This window comes from Canis lupus, chromosome 19 (genome assembly GCF_011100685.1).
Source record: "Canis lupus familiaris isolate Mischka breed German Shepherd chromosome 19, alternate assembly UU_Cfam_GSD_1.0, whole genome shotgun sequence".
Lineage (NCBI taxonomy): Eukaryota > Metazoa > Chordata > Mammalia > Carnivora > Canidae > Canis > Canis lupus.
Window position 1 is genome coordinate 18,354,984 of NC_049240.1, and position 21,907 is coordinate 18,376,890.

Consider the following 21,907-nt stretch of genomic DNA (forward strand, 5'->3'; position numbering starts at 1 on the left):
AATGTCATTGTTTTACCATTCCCAATGTAAATTTCCCCTCTCCTTTATTCCAAATCTTTCTGTCCTGTTCTATTTTATTTCTTTCCAACATTTTTTTCCCTCAGAGTATGGCTCAGTCATCCTGGGAAGAAGCATGTGCTGAATACTTCTGATATTCTTCAGAGCTTAGACCACTATAGTGCTAGTCAATTCTCTTCCATCTACACATACAGTGGGGTTGTTGTCACTTTGCACTCTCCCAGAATGTGATGCCTGTGTCTCAAATTTGTTTACCCGTATTTCCATTCAGGTGGAATCCTTTCAACAATTTAGGGGACAATAGCTCACAGTGACCAGTCCGTAATCCTTTCACTCTTGCTGCTTCCCATTTCCTTTTTGCTTCTGCCTCTGTCCAGCATCTAGGTAGGCAGGTACACCTGCCCATATTCTGAATATTTCATTGCTGGAATTTCTTAAAGATTATTTTTTGATGAGCCAGTTAACCCCTGGTCCAGGAAGAGTTATTTATATTTGGAAAGATTGGCTATCATGTCACTGTAGGATAACTGCAATCCTCTTCGTAGTTTATAATATTAAAGAAGCAGATTGGTCTCAAAGATGTCAATACTTCTTTGGTCTTTTGAGAAATGTCTACCTGATTATGCACACGGGTTCTTGGAAAACCCACTTACTTAAATGAGTCGAGTTTATGTGAGGGACTGCCTTCTGCAAGGACAGAACAGTTCCTTGAGTAATTAAAACTTAAAGGTATTTCTTGTGAGAATTAGAAAAATAGCTGATAAACCACATACTATTACAAAGCTTTTTACAATCTGGAAATAAAATGAACTTACAAATCTGTATTAAAATGACACTTCTAGTGTCAAAATAAAGTATAACAAGATTTTATTAAATATTTAATAGTATTAATACATGCAAATACCAACTTCACAAAAAATCTATTATATGAAGTGAGCTGAGCATCTATATTAATATTAGTGGTGCTCCTAACCTTTATAATATTTTAACAAAAACTAAGTGTTAATAGTACACAGGAGAGTAAAAGTATCAATACCTACACAAGTGAAATAATACACCTCATTTTTAAAAACAGTTCAACACTTAATGTTGTTGTTATTCTAACTCTGAACAAAGACAGTACATATAACTGGAATGATTATCTGTGCAAGATTTTCATGTGACCACATTTAAGACAACCACTAAACCAAAAGCTATATTCTTTCACCTGAATAGAAGATAACCAAGTTATATTTTTTAATACATTTAAATTATCCCTATAAATAAACTAGACATTCTTCTCGTTTTGTTGGTTTGTTATTTTATAGAAAAAGCTTCCTATTATCGTTAATACTTAGAAATATACTCTGGAGACAGGTAAAATCTTAGTGTAAACTCCAGCTCTATTACTACTAGCTGTAAGTCTTTGGGCAAGTTTCTTAACCTTACTAAACTCACCTCCTCATCATACAATGGAGAAAATGAATGTTCCAAAGATTGAGATAATATATGGGTTATGGGCTGAATTGCGTCCCCTCCCCCAATTCATGTTACCTCAGAAGTGACTGTATTGGAGAGAGGCTCTTTAAAGAGGTAATTAAGTTAAAATGAGGTCATTAGGGAGGGCCCTGATCCATTATGACTTAGTGTTCTTACAAGAGGAAATCAGGACTCAGATACAGAGGGGAAGACACTGTGAGACACAGGGAGAAGACATCCATCTACAGCATGAAGGATGTCTGTGAAGGAAAGAGGCCTCAGAAGAAACTGACTCTGACAACACCTTGATCTGATTTCTAGCCCCCAGAATTGTGAGAAAATAAATTTCTGTTGTTTAAGCCCCCTAATATGTGATATTTTGTTATGGCAACCCTAGCAAATTAAAGAATTTAGAACAGTGCTCAGAACATGGTAGGTAATCAATAACTTAATTACTACTGTTATTATTTCCCCAGAGCTTTTCTAATATTCAACTCCACACAAAATTCAGTTCTCACGATGTTCAATTTATGGCTAGTAGCAAAAGAGCAAGACTTTGTTGGGATACACAGAATGCTATGGGCTCTCAGCATCCCTGCGTGTTCTTGCTGGATTTGAGCTCTCCTTTGCCAGGCCATTTCTCATGGATGTGTTTCCAGTGAGTAACCTTGAATTATGACATAATATCTCACTCCAGACCAAGAACAGCATTACTTCTGCTTAATGCAATAGTTGTTATTTGCCCAAGTTAGGCATTCCTCTCCTGTAATACAACCTATTGTGTATGCAGGCATTCATCATGGGCTCTTTATGTCACCCCTGTGAGACTTGAAAGGACTGATGACCAACACAAACCCATGTGAAGTTCTGGCCACTATAAAGTCATTTGTTTATGATCCAGGATTCTGTTTTTTGCCAGTATCCTATTAAATTTTAACTGTTAAAGGGGGCACCTGGGTGGCTTGGTTGGTAGAGTGTGTGACTCTTGATCTCAGGGTCATGAGTTCAAGCCCTATGTGGGGCATACAGCTTATTAAAAAAAAAAAAGCATAAATAAAAAGCTACTCAGAAACAGCCTGACAAAGATATAATAAAGACTAGCAGACCGGTGTGATTTAAAAAAAAAAAAATTTTTTAACTGTTAGCTTGTAAACAGGGCAAAATCTCAGACCCTGCAGTTCTTGATTGTTTTGGCTGAGAGCCATGGTTTCTGAAAAAGATGAGGGCCTCAGTGGGCTGGGTTAAGACTCCCTGGGACCCAACAGTAAATGTCTCATTTAACTAGTGGGAAAGAGGAAGGGGAATGAGTCCCCCACTGTCCTACCTGTTAATTTATGTTTGGAGGTTTAGCAGTGAGGAGGATTAAAACAAGCCACCCAAAAGGTGTATTGTTGTTGCTAACTCATTTCAGGGTGGGAAGAGCAGATGTTAATCTGATAACAAGGCAGCATATCCAGGGCTCTAGTCAAGAAGTTTGGCTGTTGCTGTCAAGGGGGTCCTCAAAGCTGAAACAAATCTACCAGCAATAAGGAAATAAAACTTCAAGGAGACCAAAATCACAAGGTTGTTGAGCATAAATTGGGCAGCTCATCCAAACCAAAAGTATATGCAAAGTGTTCCTAACTAGCATGGGCCCATTCTCTCCCTCCACACTTCTTGATAGCTGACCTCAGCTGCTTTAAGGAAAAGCCAAATGTGATGGGACAACTTGGGGGAACAAAGTGACTCAAACTTTTATAGCTGTTAGATACAGCTCAAATCACCATTCTACCCAGTCCCATAGGGGAAACTGGTATTGGGCATAGGTTTGTCAAAAGTGCCAAGGGCTACAGGACACTGAAGAGATGGTGTTACATGAAAGGTAAGAAAAATCTCCAGAGTCTGGGTGTTCTCAGATACTAGGAAGTGCACACCTAAAGAAGTTGGTACCAGCACTTAAGACAAGGCCAGAAAAGAAAAAAAAAAAAAAGTCTCCTTGGATGCAGCCCTTACCCCTTGCTCCTTCCTAAGCAACCAGCCAGGGAGATAACATAATTCTTTGGCAATGTTAGAGCTCCTAATGTGTCAATGTTAAACTTCTTGGTCTATATTCCCATATGGGGAAAAAGTGACTGAAGTCAACTGGTAAGATTAGCACAAATTGTTATGAAAATACGTAACTGGTACTGAGGTGTTATATGCTTATACTGTAAAATGCTTATAAAGTTCTAGAGATTTTCCCATCAAGATATTGCTGCAGATAGAGGAATGAGACAGATTTCCTCCATCTACTATTGTGCCCTAACCAATTCTAACCTATTGATTGGTTGGGATTCAGTGTGAGTGCCTCTATGCTCTGATATCCCGAATGTTCACTATATAGATGATGTTCTGGTAAAGTTAGAAGCTTGTCTCAATGGTTCTGACTGTGGCCATTATTAACTTCCACCAGCAGACGTGGCTGCTAAACCCAAAAGTAGTTTCTCAGTATCATTTGGACAGAGTCATAGCACTTAATCTCTCTGGGAGTCAAACAAACAAATGTTTTCTCCTAATTAAAACTCTTATCAGTACTGGAGGTAGTTCATAATGCCATCAAGGGCAGCTGCTAGACTAGATGTGAAAATGTACAAACACAGAAACCAGGACAACCTTGTTTTAATCTGACTGATCTTACGCTTTCCTTAATGTTTGAGTAGCCTTGGATTTTGCCAACTGAGGCCGCAACTACTGGGTGACACCACCTATCAAATCTATATAATGGTGATTCCTTTTTTAAAAAGAATCTTTAAAAAGATTTAAAATCTTTTAACGATTTTATTTGTTCATGAGAGAGAGATTGAAAGAGAGAGAGAGAGAGAGAGAGAGAGAGGCAGAGACAAGCGGAGGGAGAAGCAGGTTCCATGTAGGGACCATGATGTGGGACTCGATCTGGGTCTCCAGGATCACACCCTGGGCAGAAGGCAATGCTAAACCACTGAGCCACCCGGGCTCATCCATATAATGGTGATTCAAATCAGGCTTCACAACAAATTCTCATCACTGGCCTTTTATGTTGCTTTTATGGGGCTCAGAGAAATGGGAACTGATACAAACCAACAGGAAGCTCTGGCTAACACTTTCACTGTAAATAATAAAAGTGCTTTGTCTCTGATCCAAGTGTCTCATGTATTCTGTAGCATGTAACCTGTGAGCTAACCTGTGAGCTTGTAAATCGAGTATTGAAATCTCAGGCTCTGTAGTTATTGACAGACATCAATAATTTTCTTCTTGGTATTGGCTGGCATTTTAGGCACTATGGCTTGGCTACTAGGAAAATTATAATAGCATGATATATTACAAAATATATTTTCTGAAGACTTAGCCAATAACACTACAAAAATAAAAAACCCTCTGTTTCATGTGAATTTAACTGTGTATGTCCAAGTCCAGTAATAATTTCACTGTCTGTCTGAAGTACTAACAGTACTAAATCCAAAGCTCGGCGCCATGCCTCAATCTTCGGTATAATAATGTCATAAATGCTTGGAATCTGTTCCAGTTTATTTGAAATGCTTGGATTAAAAATTCCACTATTTAGTTTACTATATTCATTCAAGATGTAAGACGAAGGAGAGCCAGAGTCTCTGGCATTTTGTAGATGTTGCTGAATGAATGTGCTGGCTTCAAATTCTGATGAGCAACAGGCAGTGTTATACATGAGAGTTGAAAGGTATCTGTGCCATCCATTTGCTAGGCAGTTAAGCACAGTTGGTCTGTATAGCGCCAGAGATGAGGCCAGCCAAGAGGAAGTATTATGAAGCCATCCTGAACAGACATGGTTTCTTTTACTCAGGGATTGCCCTGCAAGAATTTGAAGATGGCTAAGACACAAAAATTCAACTGCACCACCTCCAAGGAAGACCTTTTGCTCTCTTAGAGCATGATACAGACGATAGGCACAAGTCCAGAACCTATCTTCTTTGGTTTGCATCTGTGCAGTGACTGGGCTGGTGAGCACTACTGTAACCAAATTAATTCCTTCCGTTTTTATCACAATTGTGATTACGTTGATCCTATCTATGACATCCGAGGGAATACTTCTCCAAAAGGCCACATAGATCCCATTGCCCACACAGTTTTCATTTACTTGTGTAATATAGGTCACCTGTACTGCTCCTGAAGCTTCTGCAAAAGCCTGCATCACAGTGCTATTCACTGACCCAATTACCAACCGCTTACTGTGTATGCACCTCTCAATTAAGTGTTCAGACACATTTCCTTGTACCAGCACAAGGTTCACATTGAATTTAATTAAGACCTGTAATACATAGTTTGTCCACACTTCTTCTGAGCTGTTTTGTTGAATCTTCATGCTTTCTAATAGCGTATTAATATTTGTGGCCTTATTAAATCCCAGGTGGCGATAATTCTCTGTGAGATCACCCTCAATGAGAATAACCCGGACCGGCTGATTCTCTAATTCCTTGATCAGAGTAGTATTAGAAATTGATACAACAGTGATAAATCCTGGACAGACACAAGAAAAAGTTTCAGGTACACCTGGTAGACAGCAAGTGAAGATTCTTGAAATGTCAAACCTAAATGGCATTGTACAGTTACCTTGCTGAATACTTGCATTCTGATATTGCAGCCGTACTGCTTCATCTACTAATTTCATGCTGTTGTGATCTCCATGACTCAAACCCATCTCCAACTCTACCAAATCATTACATCTGTAAGTATTGGGAGTAGCTGCACCATGTTGTTCTAGAAATCCATCTGGTTTGTTTATCCATTGATTATTGGCTGTCCTATTAAAATGCCTACTGTGGATTAGTATTGACTTTCTGTAATGGCTGCTTGCGAGCAGACTGTTCTTCAGAGTTTGAGGATTTTGTAACGTGTTTTTATCTGCTTCAACTTCAGTCTGACGTCTAAAGAGTTTAGGTGATTTAACAGGTATCCCAGAAAGACTGTAAGTGGTCAATGATGGAGAGGCAACATCATTGAGATCACGCTCTTTCTGTAAACCAGTATCTGAAGGGATTTGTAGAAAAGGGCACAAACTGATATTAAATGTTTCAAGTCCAGAAAATGTCTTTGTGCTATCTAAATGGTCAAAGACATTGTAGATAGGTACTTGGAGGGAAACTACTTCTTTAATGCAAGAGTTCAAGCCTTCTGACATTACAGACACTATTACTGAAATGGGGACACCTAAATGAAGACATTCTTCAGCAGCACTGCTCCATGCACCAACAAGAAACAAAAGAGTACTGGTTCCAGTTTTATATGTGTTATTTTGTGCTTGAACTGCTTCATTGAGAAGTTGTCCCACTGCGCTGGTTAAATCCAAACTTTCAAGAAGTCTTATGGTTGAACTGATTAACACACTTTCATGACACTCTTCATCTATAATAAATTTGGATGATTTTACTGGGCCTAGGAAAGTTCTTCCTGTTCCTGCAAATGATGAAAGTTGTTGAAGTCCCATGTGCCTTCTTTTATTTATGACCCTGCAAGCCATCACCATGAATCATCATCTGCAAATAAAATAAAAACTTGGAAATTTATTCAGTGTAATTCATGATTATAATTGTTTATAAAGGAAAAATCAGATATAGTCCCTGCCTTTGAGGGGTTTCTGGGAGATATAGTTTCCATTAAGTATGGTCAGTGAAAGATACAGTATTACAATGACACTATGATACAGGTATGGCCATGTGGAGAGGGAACACTTCATCCAGTAGGGGAAGTGGATCATGAAGGCAATCAACCTGGTAGTGTTTCCAGAAGAAGGCAATGCCTGAAATGAGTCTTGAAGAATAATTTGAAAGAGTTAGCAACTTGAAGGAGTAAATGCACATTTATGTGAAAAAACACAGTGTATTGGGATAATACAAGTAGTTTAGTTTTACAGGAATAAAGAAAATAGTAGGAAACAGGAGATGAAGCTCTAGAAGAGAAAAGGGGTTGAATCATGAGAGCATTATGTGCTATATCAAACCTGATCCTATGATGGGAACCACTGAAATGTTTTAGGAAAGGAACATTAAGAAACAGCTTGATATAGAGTGTGAAAGCATGTGCTCTGAATGTAGAAGTCTGGATTTGAACTTGGCTCTAATGCTTATGAGCTGTGTAGACTTCATAAGTTATTTAACTACTCTACCCTGTTTACACATCTGAAAAATGAGGACTATAACAGAATCTACTTTATAGAGTTATTATAAGGAGTAAATGAGTACAGTGCTTATAGCAATGCCTGGAATATAATCCCTTCTGAGTATCACTACTACTATTACTACTACTACTACTACTACTACTACTACTACTAGTAGTAGTGTTTTGGATATATCCTCACTCTAATAACACAGAATGAACTGGGTGGGTGCCTCACTGGAGGTAGAGAGACCAGCTAAGAATCATCTATAGTTATCTAGATAAGGAGTGCGGAAGAGGGATGCAGGTGAGAGGATGGACTTGATAAGACTTAAAAGAGAAAAATTTTAGCCCAATAAAGAGAACTTTTTAACAAAGTACCGCTTAATTGAAAAGCTGTCTATAATAAAATGACCTATCTTTTGAGGTATGAGCTCTCACTTAATGGACTAGAAGTAAAATTGTAGATAATATAAAATTCTCTTCCAACTCTAAGACTTCATAATTCTTTGAATGATATTTTTATCACAGTCTTTTAAATCCAAAATGTCAAAAAGCAAGCAATTTAGAGTTTTGATTTTCATCTGATAAATTTGTGTCTATAATACCAAGATTCATCCTTGAAGCTGAGGAATACCACTATCAGATACCTGAGATCAGAAGAAGCTATAACCCAACTATTTCTCAAGAGTAGCTTCCTATAAGCTTTCAAGGACTAAGGAGAAAAGCTAATAGAGCCTAGAAAATGGTATAATGAATTGCTTGAACTCAGTTTCAAATGTTTTTTGTTTTTTTTTTTTTTTAGTTTCAAATGTTCTGTAAAAATTTCAATTCTATAAAATAAAACTCTTGATACACCTAGGCACATGCCTAGACAGCATCAAAATACACTCTAGGACTCTAATACTCAAATCCTGAAACCCATCATATCTTAATTACCTGCTCCATATTTATTAATTCTCTACTTATCTAGTTTAAATTCCTACCTGTCAATTATTATAATCACTCCCTCGCACATATACTCTCAAAATCCTTATCCCTCTTTAGGTCCATGCTACTCACCTTGCAAAGCCACTAATCTTGATGAAATCCAACTCTGTCCACTCCATGCTTACCTTGCATCAACTGAAAATAAACAGAAAAACAAACACAACCACATTGGTATCATTTCAAACCTCAAATGGCCTTTATTGTTGCTTGGCAATCTACTTCCCTAGTTCATTTATCTTTTTTTCTTCCTGTTTATAAAAGGTTATTACATTTTGGGTTCTATTTTTAAAAGGTTTGCCTACCCCTGTGTACAAAAGATATTCTTCTATACTTCTTCTAAGACTGTTATGGTTTTCATCCTTTATGTCTCTATGAATCTAACTATTCTGGGTATTTCATATAAATAGAATCACACAATATGTGACCTTTTGTGTCTGGCTTCTTTCACTTAGCATAGTATTTTGAGGTTCATCCACATTGTATTATATACCAGTACTTCATTCCTTTTTATGGCTGAGAAACATTTCATTGTATGTATCATCTTGTTTATCTGTTAATGGACAATTTCAGTTGTTTCTACCTTTTGACTATTGTGAACTGTGCTACTATGAACATTTGTGTACAATTGTGTTTGAGTATCTGTCCCCAGTTCCTTTGGGTATACACCTATGGGTGGTCACATGGTCATTTTATGTTTAACTTTCTGAGGAACTACCAACTGTCTTCCATAGCAGCTAAATCATTTTACTTTCCCACCAGCAATATATGATGAGGGTTTCAATTTCTCCATATTCTTGTTGTATTGATTTCCAAGGGCTGCTATACAATATTACCAAAAACTGGGTGGCTTAAAACAATACATATTTATTCTCTCAGGGTTCTAGAGTCCAGAAGTCTGAAATCAAGGGGTTTGCAGGGCCGTGATCCTTTTGAAGGTTCTAGAAAAGGCTCTTCCAGCTTCTAGCTGGCTCTTGAAGGTAACAAAACTTCAATATCTGCTTTTCTTTCATATGGCTTTCTTAAAAGAACACCATTAATTGTACTTAGGGCCAACCCTAATCAGGTATGACCTCATCTTAACTAGCTACTTCTATAAAGACCCAATTTCCAAATAAAATCATATTCTGAGATTTTGTGTGGACATGAATTTTGGAGGGAACACTATTCAACCCAATATGTTCACCAATACATATCTTCTGGTTTTTTGTTTTATTTTTTTTTCAATAATAGACATCTCAGTGGATATGAAGTGATATTTCATTGTGGTTTTGATTTGTTTTTCTCTACAACTAATGATGTTAAGCATCTTTTCATGTACTGGTTGGCCATTTGTAATACCATCTTTGGAGAAATATCTATTCAAATCTTTTGCCCATTTTAAAACTGTGTTGTCGGGATCCCTGGGTGGCGCAGCGGTTTAGTGCCTGCCTTTGACCCAGGGCACGATCCTGGAGACCCGGGATCGAATCCCACGTCAGGCTCCTGGTGCATGGAGCCTGCTTCTCCCTCTGCCTGTGTCTCTGCCCCTCTCTCTCTCTCTCTGTGTGTGTGTGCCTATCAAATAAAAAATTAAAAAAAAAACTGGGTTGTCTTTCTGTTGTTGAATTGTGAGATTTCTTTACATATTCTGGAAACTAGAAACTTATTGAAATATAATTGATAAATATTTTCTCTTTTTGTAGGTTGCATTTTCGTTTTGATAATCACTTTGATGCGTAAAATTTTCCATTTTAATAAGGTTGAATTTGTCTATTTTTTTTCTCGTTTCTCATGCTCATAGTGTCATATCTAAGAATCTATTGCCAAATCTAAAGTCATAAAGATTTAACCCAGTGTTTTCTTCAAAGACGTTTATAGTTTTATATCTTATTTTTTTTAGTTGTGTATCTTATATTAAGTTCATTGATACATCTGATTTTTGTACATCGATGAAGTAGTGGTCCAACTTCATCTTTTGCATTTAGATGTCAAATTGTCCCAGCATCATTTGTTGAAAGACTATTCTTTTCTCAATTGATTGGTTTTGGCATCTTTATCAAAAATCAATTGGTGATAGATTTTCGGGTCTATTTCTGGACTCTAATTCTATCTGACTGGTCTTTATGTCTATCCTTAAGCCAGGACCACATGATTCCATGACCTTGACTGCAATCACCATGACCTGAGCCAAAATTAAGAGTCATATGCCTAACTAACTGAGCCACTCAGGTGCCCAAGGACCACGCTTTTTTGATTACTGTAGCTTTGCTTATGATGGGCTTTGAAGTGAGGGAGTGTGAATCTTCCACCTTAGTTTCTTTTGTTTTAGCTTTTACATTTATAACTAATCTTAAGCTGATTTTTGTAAATGGTGTGAGGTAGGGGTCATTTTGTTTCTTCCTGGATATCCAGTTGCTCCAGAATAATTTGTTGAAAAAACAAGCTTGAAAAGACTTTTTTTTTTTGAAAAGACTTTTTGCTTGTTTTTCATTTCTAACATGTTTTGAGAGCTTATTAAGTATGAGGCACTTTATTTTATTTATTTATTTATTTATTTATTTATTTATTTATTTATTTTTTATAAACTTGTCTTTGGAAGTTTATTATTTTTTTTATTTTTTTTTAAATTTATGATAGTCACACACAGAGAGAGAGAGAGAGAGAGAGAGGCAGAGACACAGGCAGAGGGAGAAGCAGGCTCCATGCACCAGGAGCCCAACGTGGGATTCGATCCCGGGTCTCCAGGATTGCGTCCTGGGCCAAAGGCAGGTGCCAAACCGCTGCACCACCCAGGGATCCCTGAGGCACTTTATATACATTATGTAATATAGTTCTCATATTATGAGGTAGGCCCTATAATTTTTTAAATTGAAAAATAGATAAGTAACATACAAAATTGCACAGCTAGCAAGTAATAGGTTTTAGTGATAAACTAAAATCCAGACTTCTCTAATGCCAAAGTCCCATACTATTAACTACTATACAAAACTGCCTTCTAGCTGCCCCTCTATGAAACATGGTTCCACTGTATTTTCCACTTCTAAACCTTCTTGCCTTCTTCCAAGCCTGTTTACACCCTTACTATTGATATGCTCTTGTTCCCCCAAGCTTTAGAGTCTCTGTTTGTGGTTTCCTCTTTATATTACGTTTAAATCACAACATATTACTGTATGAACAGAAAAGTCATAGAGAATTTAGAGCAAAAGGAAAAATCATGGGCTATTTCAAACTTATTCAAACTTTCAAAGTCTGTATTTAATTTATGTGAAAATAGTCTTCCCAGAGAAGACATGAAATTATTTAAACAAAACTAATCTAAAAGTAAAACGTTACATAAAACTGATCTCAAAATACTCAATTATTTCACTTATATGTGGAACCTACAAAACAAAACAAATAGAAAAAGCAGAAACAGACCCATAAGTATAGAGAACACATGGTGAATGCTAGAGTGAAGGGGTGTAGGGGATGGGCTAAAAGGGGTGAGGGGGTGGAGGTACATGCTTCTAATCATGGAAGGAATAAGTCACAGGGATGAAAGGTACAGCATAAAGAATAGAGTCAATGTTATTGTAATAGCATTGTATGGTGATAGATGATAGCTATACTTATAAGGTAAGCATAACATATAGAGATGTCGAATCAGTATGGTGTACCCCTGAAACTTATATAATATTGTGTCACTTATATTCAATAAAATATGAATAAACAAATACATATTCAAGAGAAGTGATGTTTCAGGATTTGAAGACTACTCCAAATTTCAGCAGGAATTAAAAAAAAAAGTCTTAGCATTCCTTAGTAAAGCTCCTAAATTATTATTTTGAAAAGATTAATCAATAAAATAAAAACTCAAACAAAAATCCCTCATCTTCTAAAAAGTTGTATATAAAAAGGCAACAAACAGTAAAGGTAATGGTGTAATAGATCATTTTAAAGATAAAAAACACCTGGGGCAACTTCTCTTGTCATTGATTTGACACATTCTGAATTTTGTTCTGTGATACATTACCACCAATGTTTCCACAAACAGATGTTTTATTATTGGGTTCTCTAACAACTTTACTTGCCAGTTTAATGCTTCTTTAACTTCCTAAGTAAGTATGTAATAGAAGCACAGTCACACTACTTCACTGGGTTTTGATATCAGAAGCGGCCTTCTTTTCCTAATATCATGTCTAGTCTTATTTAAGGCCTCTGGTTTAGAATATTAAGACATGCAATGCTTTTCAGGGGTTGAATTTTTTAAAATATTAATATTTTCTGACAAGTATGAAATCAACAGGTTGTGCATCTCCAGTCTATTCCCAACATAGCAATCTAATCATATTCTATTACTTGAAAACCTTCAACTTGAAACATAAAGGTTTTCACTCCTTTGTCTGACACAGAAACCCCTTTAAAAAATCAACTCAGATCCTTTCGTTCCTCTGCTCAAAATCTTCAAAGCCTTCCCACTGCACATGGAATGAAAATCAAGGTCTTAATAAAGCTCTAATCATCTGCATTCCTCCCTCTTACACCTCTTTGTTTCCTACTATGCTATCCCTAGAGCATTCTACAAGTCATCTCCCTAACTTAGAGTTTCTGTTCTAGTTATTCCTTCTGGGATGTTCTTCCTTGAGAAATCTATTGCCTCACCAACTTTAAATATTTACTCAAATTTACCCTTTTCAATGAGGCCTACCCCTGAGCACCCTATTTAACAGCACAAACTCTTCTTTTCCCTCTGCACTTGGATTCCTTTAACCGCTCGACTTCCTTTTTTCCATAACACTTACCACATTATAAAGTAGTACACAGTTTACATATTTATTCATTTATTATTTTCCTTTATTGGAATGTAGTTCCAGGAGGACAATTTTAGTCACTGAGGTATCCCACATACCAAGAATATTGTCTGACACACGGCTGACACTCAATAAATATTTGGTGAGCAAATGAATGAATGGCATTCACCATATTTGCTATCTTACCTTTAGGTACAAAATGACAAGATCAAACAGATGCCGCTATCAGTATTATTCTCCACAAATTTAAATTTCAATCACCTTTAGAGGTTATGTGATTCCTATTTGGCACTGCCTTAGGTGAGACCCTTTATTTTACTTTATTTAAAGATTTTATTTTATTTTATTTTTAAGATTGATTTATTTATTCATGAGAGATACAGAGAGAGAGAGAGAGAGAGAGAGAGAGGCAGAGACACAGGCAGAGAGAGAAGCAGGCTCCATGCAGGGAGCCCGACGTGGGACTCGATCCCAGGTCTCCAGGATCAGGCTCTGGGCTGAAGGCAGTGCTAAACCACTGAGCCACCCGGGCTGCCCTGAGCCAAAGGCAGATGCTCAACCACTGAGCCACCCAGGCGTTCCTAGGTGAGAACTTTAATTGCTTCCAAAATGGTTCCTCCTTCACATGGTTGTCAGAATTATCTTTGCAAAGCATAAACCTAATTAAAGCATTCCATTATCTAAAAACATCTATTTATCTTAGAAAATAAAATCTTTACTCCTTAGTTTGACATAGGTGTCCTATAATCGGACCTCAGTATAATTTATGACTCATTTTCCACCTTTCTTTATGAATCCTAAGATCTTGCCTCACTAGAACATTTATTTTCATTTTTACACATGCTATATTCAGATTTAATATCCCACCCTTTCTTCATCTTGGCAAATGCTATATATCTTTTATCACCCAAGGCAAATGCCACATTTTTGATACAATCTTGTCCAATGCCCCAGGAAGTCCAGCCTCCTTCCTGGGCTCAGTCACTTTCTACACACACATGTACTAAAGCATTTAGCATCCTGAATTTAAAACTCTGTATCTATGTCTGTCCCTTTCTCTCCCACTAATCTGTGGGTTCCTTGCTTTTATTCATCTTTATACTCAACACTCAGTTCCTTTCAAACTCAATAGTTGACACAGTATAGGTCATGTGAAAAGCAGTAGGTAAATTTAGTAGATTTAAGGGTGCCAATGGATTTAATATTTTCCTAGACTAATCATTATCATTACTATTACTAATGTTTTATAATACAATTAGATTAGTAATGGCTATTTTTCAAGACTAAGTATTTCTTACCTAAGAACTAGAAATTGCAATCTGAGCCTATCATCAAAAAAAATCATTGTTACTAGAAGTTAGCTTCCTAAGTATAAGACCCTAAATCATAAAGTGATATCAAAGCAGGTTAACATATTACTCAGCCTTTGAACTGCCATGAGATTAAACTTGATCTAGGTTAGAATTTGATTCTATATATTTGGTCACTATTCATTTCTGGGTCTCAGAAGTCCCCTTAATATTAGTCGTAAAGATAAAGTAAATGTCCTTAAAACTAATCAAGAGCAACTTTCCCAGTGAGATTATGGCTGAAAAATCAATATACAGTTAACCTTTCTAGGGGGCCCAACCACTGCACAAGTGAAAATCGAAACATAACTCTTACTCCCCCAAACCCTAACTACCAATAGTCTACAATTGTTTGGAAACCTTACCAATACTATTAGTAGTCAATTATTACATATTTTATATGTTACATGTATTATATACTGTATTCTTACAATAATATTTTTCTTATTTTTTTTTCAGTATCTCTAGTGTCTTAATAATATCTCTAGTATCTTGTAGTACCTCTACAAGGTTCAACTGGTAGTTTTTTTCAAATTGTGGCAAATCCCCCCCCCCCCCCCAAATCCACATATATGTAGGCCCACACAGTTCAAATCCTTGTTGTTCAAGCAAGGGTCTACTGTATTATAATCAAGCGAATAAACACTTTACTTAACTCACAAAATATCTTGAACTTGTGTAATTTTAATTTCCACTGCAACTTTATACATAAAAAAATCACTTCCTATATTAGAATAGGTGATCCCTGGGTGGCTTAGCGGTTTAGCGCCTGCCTTTGGCCCAGGGCGCGATCCTGGAGTCCCGGGATCGAGTCCCGCGTCGGCTCCCTGCATGGAGCCTGCTTCTTCCTTTGCCTGTGTCTCTGCCTCTCTCTCTCTCTCTCTCTCTCTATCATAAATAAATAAATAAATAGTAATAAATAAATAAATAAATAAATAAATAAATAAATAAATAAATAAATCTTTTTTAGAATATTAGAATAATCTTATCAGTTTTCCAGAATCCTAACGTGTTGTTTATCTATGATTACAAAGCCTGGGTAACTGGGATAGAAGGTGAACCAGACAGGATGATGGTTTTGGAGAATGTGCCGTGTTTCTACATATTACAATAGGAACGGTGATTTGGGAGACTGCTTCAAGAATGTACTTTGCACATTTTACCTGCCCTACCTGCAGGAGGTTAAGTGGGAGAAAGGGGAGGGGGAAAAAACCCAGCTAGGTAAAAATTAATGTTCCTATCAATCCACTGCTGCAGAATCCAGTATGATTCCTGGAAAATAAAGTACTTACTCTGCAGAAGGCACTGCAGGAGGCATAACGAGAGCCCTGGTGCAGAGCCCTGATGCGTAAGGAACAGGGCTGCAGGTTTGAGGAGCTATCTCCTCTTCATTTCTACCAGGAAGTCAGAGGTCCACCTCATTCTCTCCCACCCTTTAGCTAGTCTCTGACCGGATTCACGACTGGACAAACCGACAAGTCCAGCCCCGTGGACAAGAGTTTGCTTGGAGCTGCAGCAGTTAGGGGCTGGCCAGCAGGATTATGAGGCTGCGTCTCTGCTGGATACCAGGCCTGGAAAGCCGCCCGAACCTCATTCATTCAGCCACAGGCATGGCCGAGGGTGAGCCTCGGGGGGGGGGGGGGGGTGGTCGGGGGAGGTGTCTGATCGTGATTTCGGTTGGAGCCAAAGTCCTACCGGCCAGCAAATGCTGCAGCGCTGGCAAGGGCGCGCGCGGCGAGGCGAGGCGCAGCCCAGCACCAGCCCCGCCCGCCCCCGCCCGCCCCCCTCCACCCCTGCGGCTGCCGCGCCGCATCCCTCAGACCCCGGCAAGAGGGAAACACTACAGGCCAAGCCCCAGGCACGGAGGCCAAAAACTATCTAGCGGCCCTGGGGAAGCTCAGTCCCCTCCACCTCCGATAACCCCAGCAGGGTCGTTAAGCCAAGACTGGATCAGTTTACCCGGCCCGCCAGGCCCCGGTTCTCATTCTTTCTCCCGGGGCTCGAAGAGGGCAACAAAGCAAACGGGCTCTCCGCGCCTGCACTAAAGACTTCTGGAAGTACCTCGCGACGAACCTCGCTCCTCTCCGTCCTCACGCGAGGCTCCAGACCCCCGCTTGCCCACCTCGGGCGGCGGCGTTCCCGCGGGCACCCGGGCGCCGAGGAACCGGGCGGAGGACGCCCCCCTCTGGGCCCGCACTCTGCGCATGTGCGAGGCGGAGCGAGCCGGCGGCCGGCGGGGTGGGGCAGGTCTCTAAGATTACCCCGACCGAGAGTTCTGCCCGCGGTCGGCTCGGAAAAGCAGAGCGCTACTCTATTGGTAGAGAGCAGAGAGAGGGGGCGGGCCTCAGGGCCCTGATTTCTGTTCATTGGGTGGAATGACTGTCAATCAGTAGGCAAATCTGGTGGGCGGGGCTTCTGGAGAGCGGGGCGAGAGCGGCCTTAGCAACGGTTGCTGAGCCGGGGAGACTGCAGCAGGGCGGTGCGGCTGGCGGCTGAGACCGGGAGGTCCCGGCAAAGGGCACCGCTTGGTGACATGGTGAGTGCCAAGCCGGTAAGCCCTTGCTGGGCCGGGGCCGGGGTTGAAGTGTCACCTCGGAGCAAGGAAGGAATTTTGTTTGGTTTATGCAATGTATTATTGGCCTCCTGATCCTCGAGTGTCATTTAGTGGCGCCTCCTCTCGTGGCCCAGGGGAAGCACGTTGCCCCTGGCTCTGGGGGACAAGCCAGGGCGGGGCTCCAGTTCATTCTTCCCTCGTCGACCCCACCAGCCGTTGATACCCGCGCTCTGCGATAGGTTCCGTGATGGAAACGGAAAGGAATTGAGGACGGAGAATAAGAGGCTTAGAAGCTGTTGGAAGGGGCAGCCAGGGTGGCTCTAGCGGTTTAGCCCCGCCTTTGGCCCAGAGTGTGATCCTGGAGACACAGGATCGAGTCCCGCCTGGGGCTCCCCGCAGGGGGGCTGCTCTCCCTTAAGCAAATACATCTTTAAAAAGAAACTGTTGGAGGGTCTAGACCTCTAGAAAAGAGGTCCTGAACTCGGAGAAAGTGACCGGCCAGGGTAGCTCCGCCCTCCCACTCTTGGGAAGGTAAAGGTCCTAAAGGCTGGAGCTGTTAAGTTGGAGATCACACCGGTGTATTTGCAATCCGAGGCCAGAGAATCCACCGCTGCCACGAGGAACCCTTAATCCACGTGAAACCCGAGGCTAGGTGCCCAGGAACGCGAGGTCCAGCTGCCGTCCCTGCTGCCACTGCTGCCTGACCGGAAGCTGGAGACCAGATACCGAAATAAGGCTGCAGCAACACCCCAGAAGCAACTCTTTGACCTTGCTTGTCAGCGGGGATTGGCACAAAGCAGCAAGATGACCTCCACCATACCCCTGGATACTGATAATTAGCCCAACATTTATTCTTACTCAGATCCCTGGAATAGTTTTTCACCCGGAAAATGTAGGTGTTTTTTTCCCCGCCATTTCTCAGCTTCTGCAATATAGAAAAGTATGCTAAAAGATGGGAAAGGATATTATGTTTCGGTCAAGCATATCCCACAAAAGAAACAAATTTTATTATGAGACATAGAGGCCTAGATAAAAGGGATGCCTTAGGCACTGCTTTTCAAATATACCAAGTAAGGCCAGTCGTATTGGAACTTAAGATCTACTGTTCAAGCATGCGTGCCTTTGCCTCTTCTTTCTTTCAAAGGCACTTGTTTGTTGAAGGAAAAACTTGAGTGGTAAAAAGAACCAGGCTTTCCACCAAGATATTAATAACTAAAAGTACAAATGTTAGCAAAGGGGAAAGGAGGAAATTGCTGATGGTCATTGTGTAGTAGGGAATAGGGTTCTTGAGTATGCTTATTTATCATTGATTATTCTGGTTCTGGTAACTTTTCCAGTTATTCATGCATATGCGTATTTATTACAGGCATCCAACTATTGTATAGGTTCAGACCAATGGAAGAAAAGAGCAGCAAAACTTGAATTGAATGAAACCCAAAAGCAAGAAATTAAAGAGGCCTTTGATTTATTCGATGTTGATGGGTCTGGAACCATAGATGTGAAAGAATTGAAGGTTTTGAAATTACTTCTAATTCTAAAACATTGTAAAAACCATTACTTATTTGTGCCAATTTTTCAATCTTTAACAGCAGCCTTCTAAAAGCTCAGTATAAAATCTCCTCAGTGTGGATACCTGCACCTTCAGTGTATACACCTACCCCATACTAACAAAATAGTATCACGTTAGGCATTTTACTCTTGTTTTATGAATGAGTAAAACAAAACACAAGATCTGACAGTGACATATCCTATGGCATAGTAGGATTGGAACCTACCTAGGCCTGCTGACCTGACTTTCTAGGTTTATGCATAGTCCATAGTAAAAAAGAGAAAATCTAGTCATTAAGAGGTAATTTAAAAACTAGGAATGAGATTGTGGCATAGTATAATTTATTTGCTTCCTATTTCAGATTGCAATGCAAGCCTTAGGATTTGAACCAAAGAAAGAAGAAATTAAAAAAATGATAGCTGAAATCGACAAAGAAGGAATTGGCACCATTACTTTTGAAGATTTTTTTGCCATAATGAGTGTAAAAATGGTATAGTAGTGATTTTGTTTTTCAAAGAAATATAAGCAATAACCTACATTTTTTCAAAGAAATATAAGCAATAACCTGATTTCTGCTCCTGATAATCAGAGGTTTCACAGAGGAAGACTTTGAAGATGGACGGGATTTAGATAGTTAGACAGTTAGCAAGATTAAAGATTATTTCAGGGTAATAATGAAGACTGTTCAGTGTGGAGAAGCCTGTTAGAAAATAATAAGGAGGGCAGCCTCAGTGGCTCAGTGTTTTAGCGCTGCCTTCGGCCCAGGGCGTGATCCTGGAGACCCAGGATCAGTCCCACATCAGGCTCCCTGCATGGAGCCCACTTCTCCCTCTGCCTGTGTCTATGCCTCTCTCTCTCTCTCTCTCTCTCTCTCTCTCTCTGTGCGCCTGTCATAAATAAATAAATAAAATCTTTAAAAAAATAATAAGGATATATGGCTGGAGAAAGAGAAGGGGGTCAGCATCTTGAAGGCTTGAATTCAGCAAACATCTCCTGAGTGCCTGTTTTTGCCATGCACTATTCTACAGAGCATTGAATGAGACAACCTCCCTGTTCTCTAAGAGCTTACATTTTTGGTAATGGATATTAATTACTGGTATTAATAGAAGATATGTTCTCTTTATCAGCCTGGTCTCTTCCACTTCAACAAACCCTGAATTTAAATACCTTGAGAGCAAATGTGAGTGCGTTGGAATAAGTGTTAAAAGTTAGAGCAGGGAATCCCTGGGTGGCGCAGCGGTTTGGCGCCTGCCTTTGGCCCGGGGCGCGATTCTGGAGACCCGGGATCGAATCCCACGTCGGGCTCCCTGCATGGAGCCTGCTTCTCCCTCTGCCTGTGTCTCTGCCTCTCTCTCTCTCTCTGTGTGTGACTATCATGAATAAATAAATAAAATCTAAAAATAAAAAAAAAAGAGCAGTAAAGTCAGAACTCAGCTACCTGATACATTGCGCTGTAGACCTCAAACACCCATAAGGCCAATTTGATAGAAAAGATAAATGATAGATTAATTACATTTAATTGTTTCTGTTTTTTAAAGAGTGAAAAAAATGAAAAAGAAGAAATATTGAAGGCTTTCAAATTATTTGATGATGATGATACTGGAAGCATAACACTAAGCAATATCAAGAGGGTTGCTAAGGAACTGGGGGAAAATTTAACAGATGATGAACTTCAGGTAATTTTTTACTTATTTTTATAATTATAACACATGTATAATTATAACATAATTCATATAATTTATAGTTATAGTCTTTAGTTGGACGCAAATACAATCAAAATAAAATTTGTATATTTGAACATTATATCATTATTCATTTTTAATGATATCACATCATATTTACGTTTTGTTTTACAGGAAATGCTTGATGAAGCTGATCGTGATAGGGATGGAGAAATAAATGAGGAAGAATTTTTGAGAATGATGAAAAAGACCACTCTTTATTAATACTTTTTAAAATTCCTTTTGGAAAGTTGTTAACAACTTTATATTTGTTAAACAGTTCCATAATATCTGAATGTATTCTTTAAAATTTTTAGTTTATATGCACAAATTGGCTTATTGATGTCTAAGCATTGTGAGAAGTTACATGTTTCCACCAATAATATTGTTTAATCTGCAGCATCAAGACACAAAGAAAATGTAATGATTTCTGTGAACCGTGGATCCAAAACCAGTATTTAATTCCAACTGCTACTTTAGAGCTCCAGGATCTAAAGACTTAGAATTTTTTTAAGTTTAATGAAACTTACCCCACATGCAAATGGATTTGGCGAACAAGCAATTAGTTTCCTTATTATTTTCCTTTTGTGCAACTCTTTAAAACTGATAAATATTTGCTTTCTAATCAGTTACTCAGAAATGGAAAGTATTAAATAAAATTGCCTAGCAACTACATTATTTGCTACTTTTCTTCTTATAAGGAAAATTCAAAGCAGCACTTATACTATATAGATTTTCCTGTAAGTTTGACCCTGCAAGTGAGCATTTAATACCTCTGTCTTGGGAGGTGCTAAGGATTTTACATATGTTATCTCAATATGTTACAACTTGGAAGCTGGTAGTATTGGCTCTATTTTACTATATTATGGGAAACTAAAGTTCAGAGAATTTAAAAATTGCTCAACTGTTCATAGATAATAAATAAAACATGGATTCTAAGTCTTGTATCCTATGCTTCACTACACAGCTATCCTATGGATAAAGAAATCTCAGGATAACTAAGTATATATTTTCTAACTCATTTAATATTACGACTCTTGTAATTTAACGTTTTCTATGAAAGAGCCAAACTGTTGGGAAGGCAGTCTCTAGATACAGTCTTTTGATTCCCCACGGGGTCACACAAGACTGGGCCTTGGGCCTGGAATACTTCCTTACCAAGAGAGAGTCTCTATAGCTTGTGCTGGAATTGTCTGTGAATATTTTTGCATTTCAGACTCCATGTATACTTTTTTCTGCTTAAGCACGTGTGTAATATGGTGCCTGTGTGTGTAATATGGCACCTGACCAACCCCGCTTTGGAAAGGGGATGTCCCCTTTGGGGGTGAATGGGGTCCTTCTGCTGAAACAACAAGATGGGTGTTATCTGCAAATAA

At 39.0% G+C, this 21,907-nt stretch overlaps 2 protein-coding genes across 7 annotated transcripts; one reads left to right on the plus strand and one right to left on the minus strand.

The window, feature by feature from the left end:
• Positions 1-842: 842 nt before the first annotated feature.
• On the minus strand, positions 843-16,932 carry BBS12 (Bardet-Biedl syndrome 12). Of its 6 annotated transcripts, XM_038564727.1 has the most exons (4): positions 16,667-16,740; positions 16,000-16,333; positions 8,662-8,724; positions 843-6,980 (listed from the first exon to the last, which is right to left on the minus strand). In XM_038564727.1, exon 4 carries the CDS (start codon positions 6,968-6,970, stop codon positions 4,829-4,831), a length of 2,142 nt encoding a protein of 713 aa, XP_038420655.1. In that variant the 5' UTR covers positions 6,971-6,980; positions 8,662-8,724; positions 16,000-16,333; positions 16,667-16,740; the 3' UTR covers positions 843-4,828. The 6 variants fall into 6 exon arrangements, with proteins under 6 accessions (XP_038420655.1, XP_038420654.1, XP_038420653.1 ...); XM_038564726.1 differs by lacking the exons at positions 16,000-16,333; positions 16,667-16,740 and adding an exon at positions 16,781-16,932; XM_038564725.1 differs by lacking the exons at positions 16,000-16,333; positions 16,667-16,740 and adding an exon at positions 16,769-16,922.
• Positions 16,933-17,087: 155 nt separating this feature from the next.
• Positions 17,088-21,470, plus strand: LOC483842 (centrin-4). Its single transcript, XM_038564731.1, has 5 exons — positions 17,088-17,243; positions 18,628-18,774; positions 19,172-19,300; positions 20,349-20,486; positions 20,667-21,470. Exons 1-5 carry the CDS (start codon positions 17,241-17,243, stop codon positions 20,754-20,756), a joined length of 507 nt encoding a protein of 168 aa, XP_038420659.1. The 5' UTR covers positions 17,088-17,240; the 3' UTR covers positions 20,757-21,470.
• Positions 21,471-21,907: the final 437 nt, after the last annotated feature.

Bases quoted from the DNA above. Each gene is read 5' to 3' on its own strand.
- BBS12 (XM_038564726.1), bottom strand. From the start codon at position 6,970: ATGGTGATGGCTTGCAGGGTCATAAATAAAAGAAGGCACATGGGACTT.
- LOC483842 (XM_038564731.1), top strand. The intron at 19,301-20,348 runs GTATAGTAGTGA...TGTTTTTTAAAG, and splicing joins CCATAATGAGTGTAAAAATG to AGTGAAAAAAATGAAAAAGA. The intron at 20,487-20,666 runs GTAATTTTTTAC...TTTGTTTTACAG, and splicing joins TAACAGATGATGAACTTCAG to GAAATGCTTGATGAAGCTGA.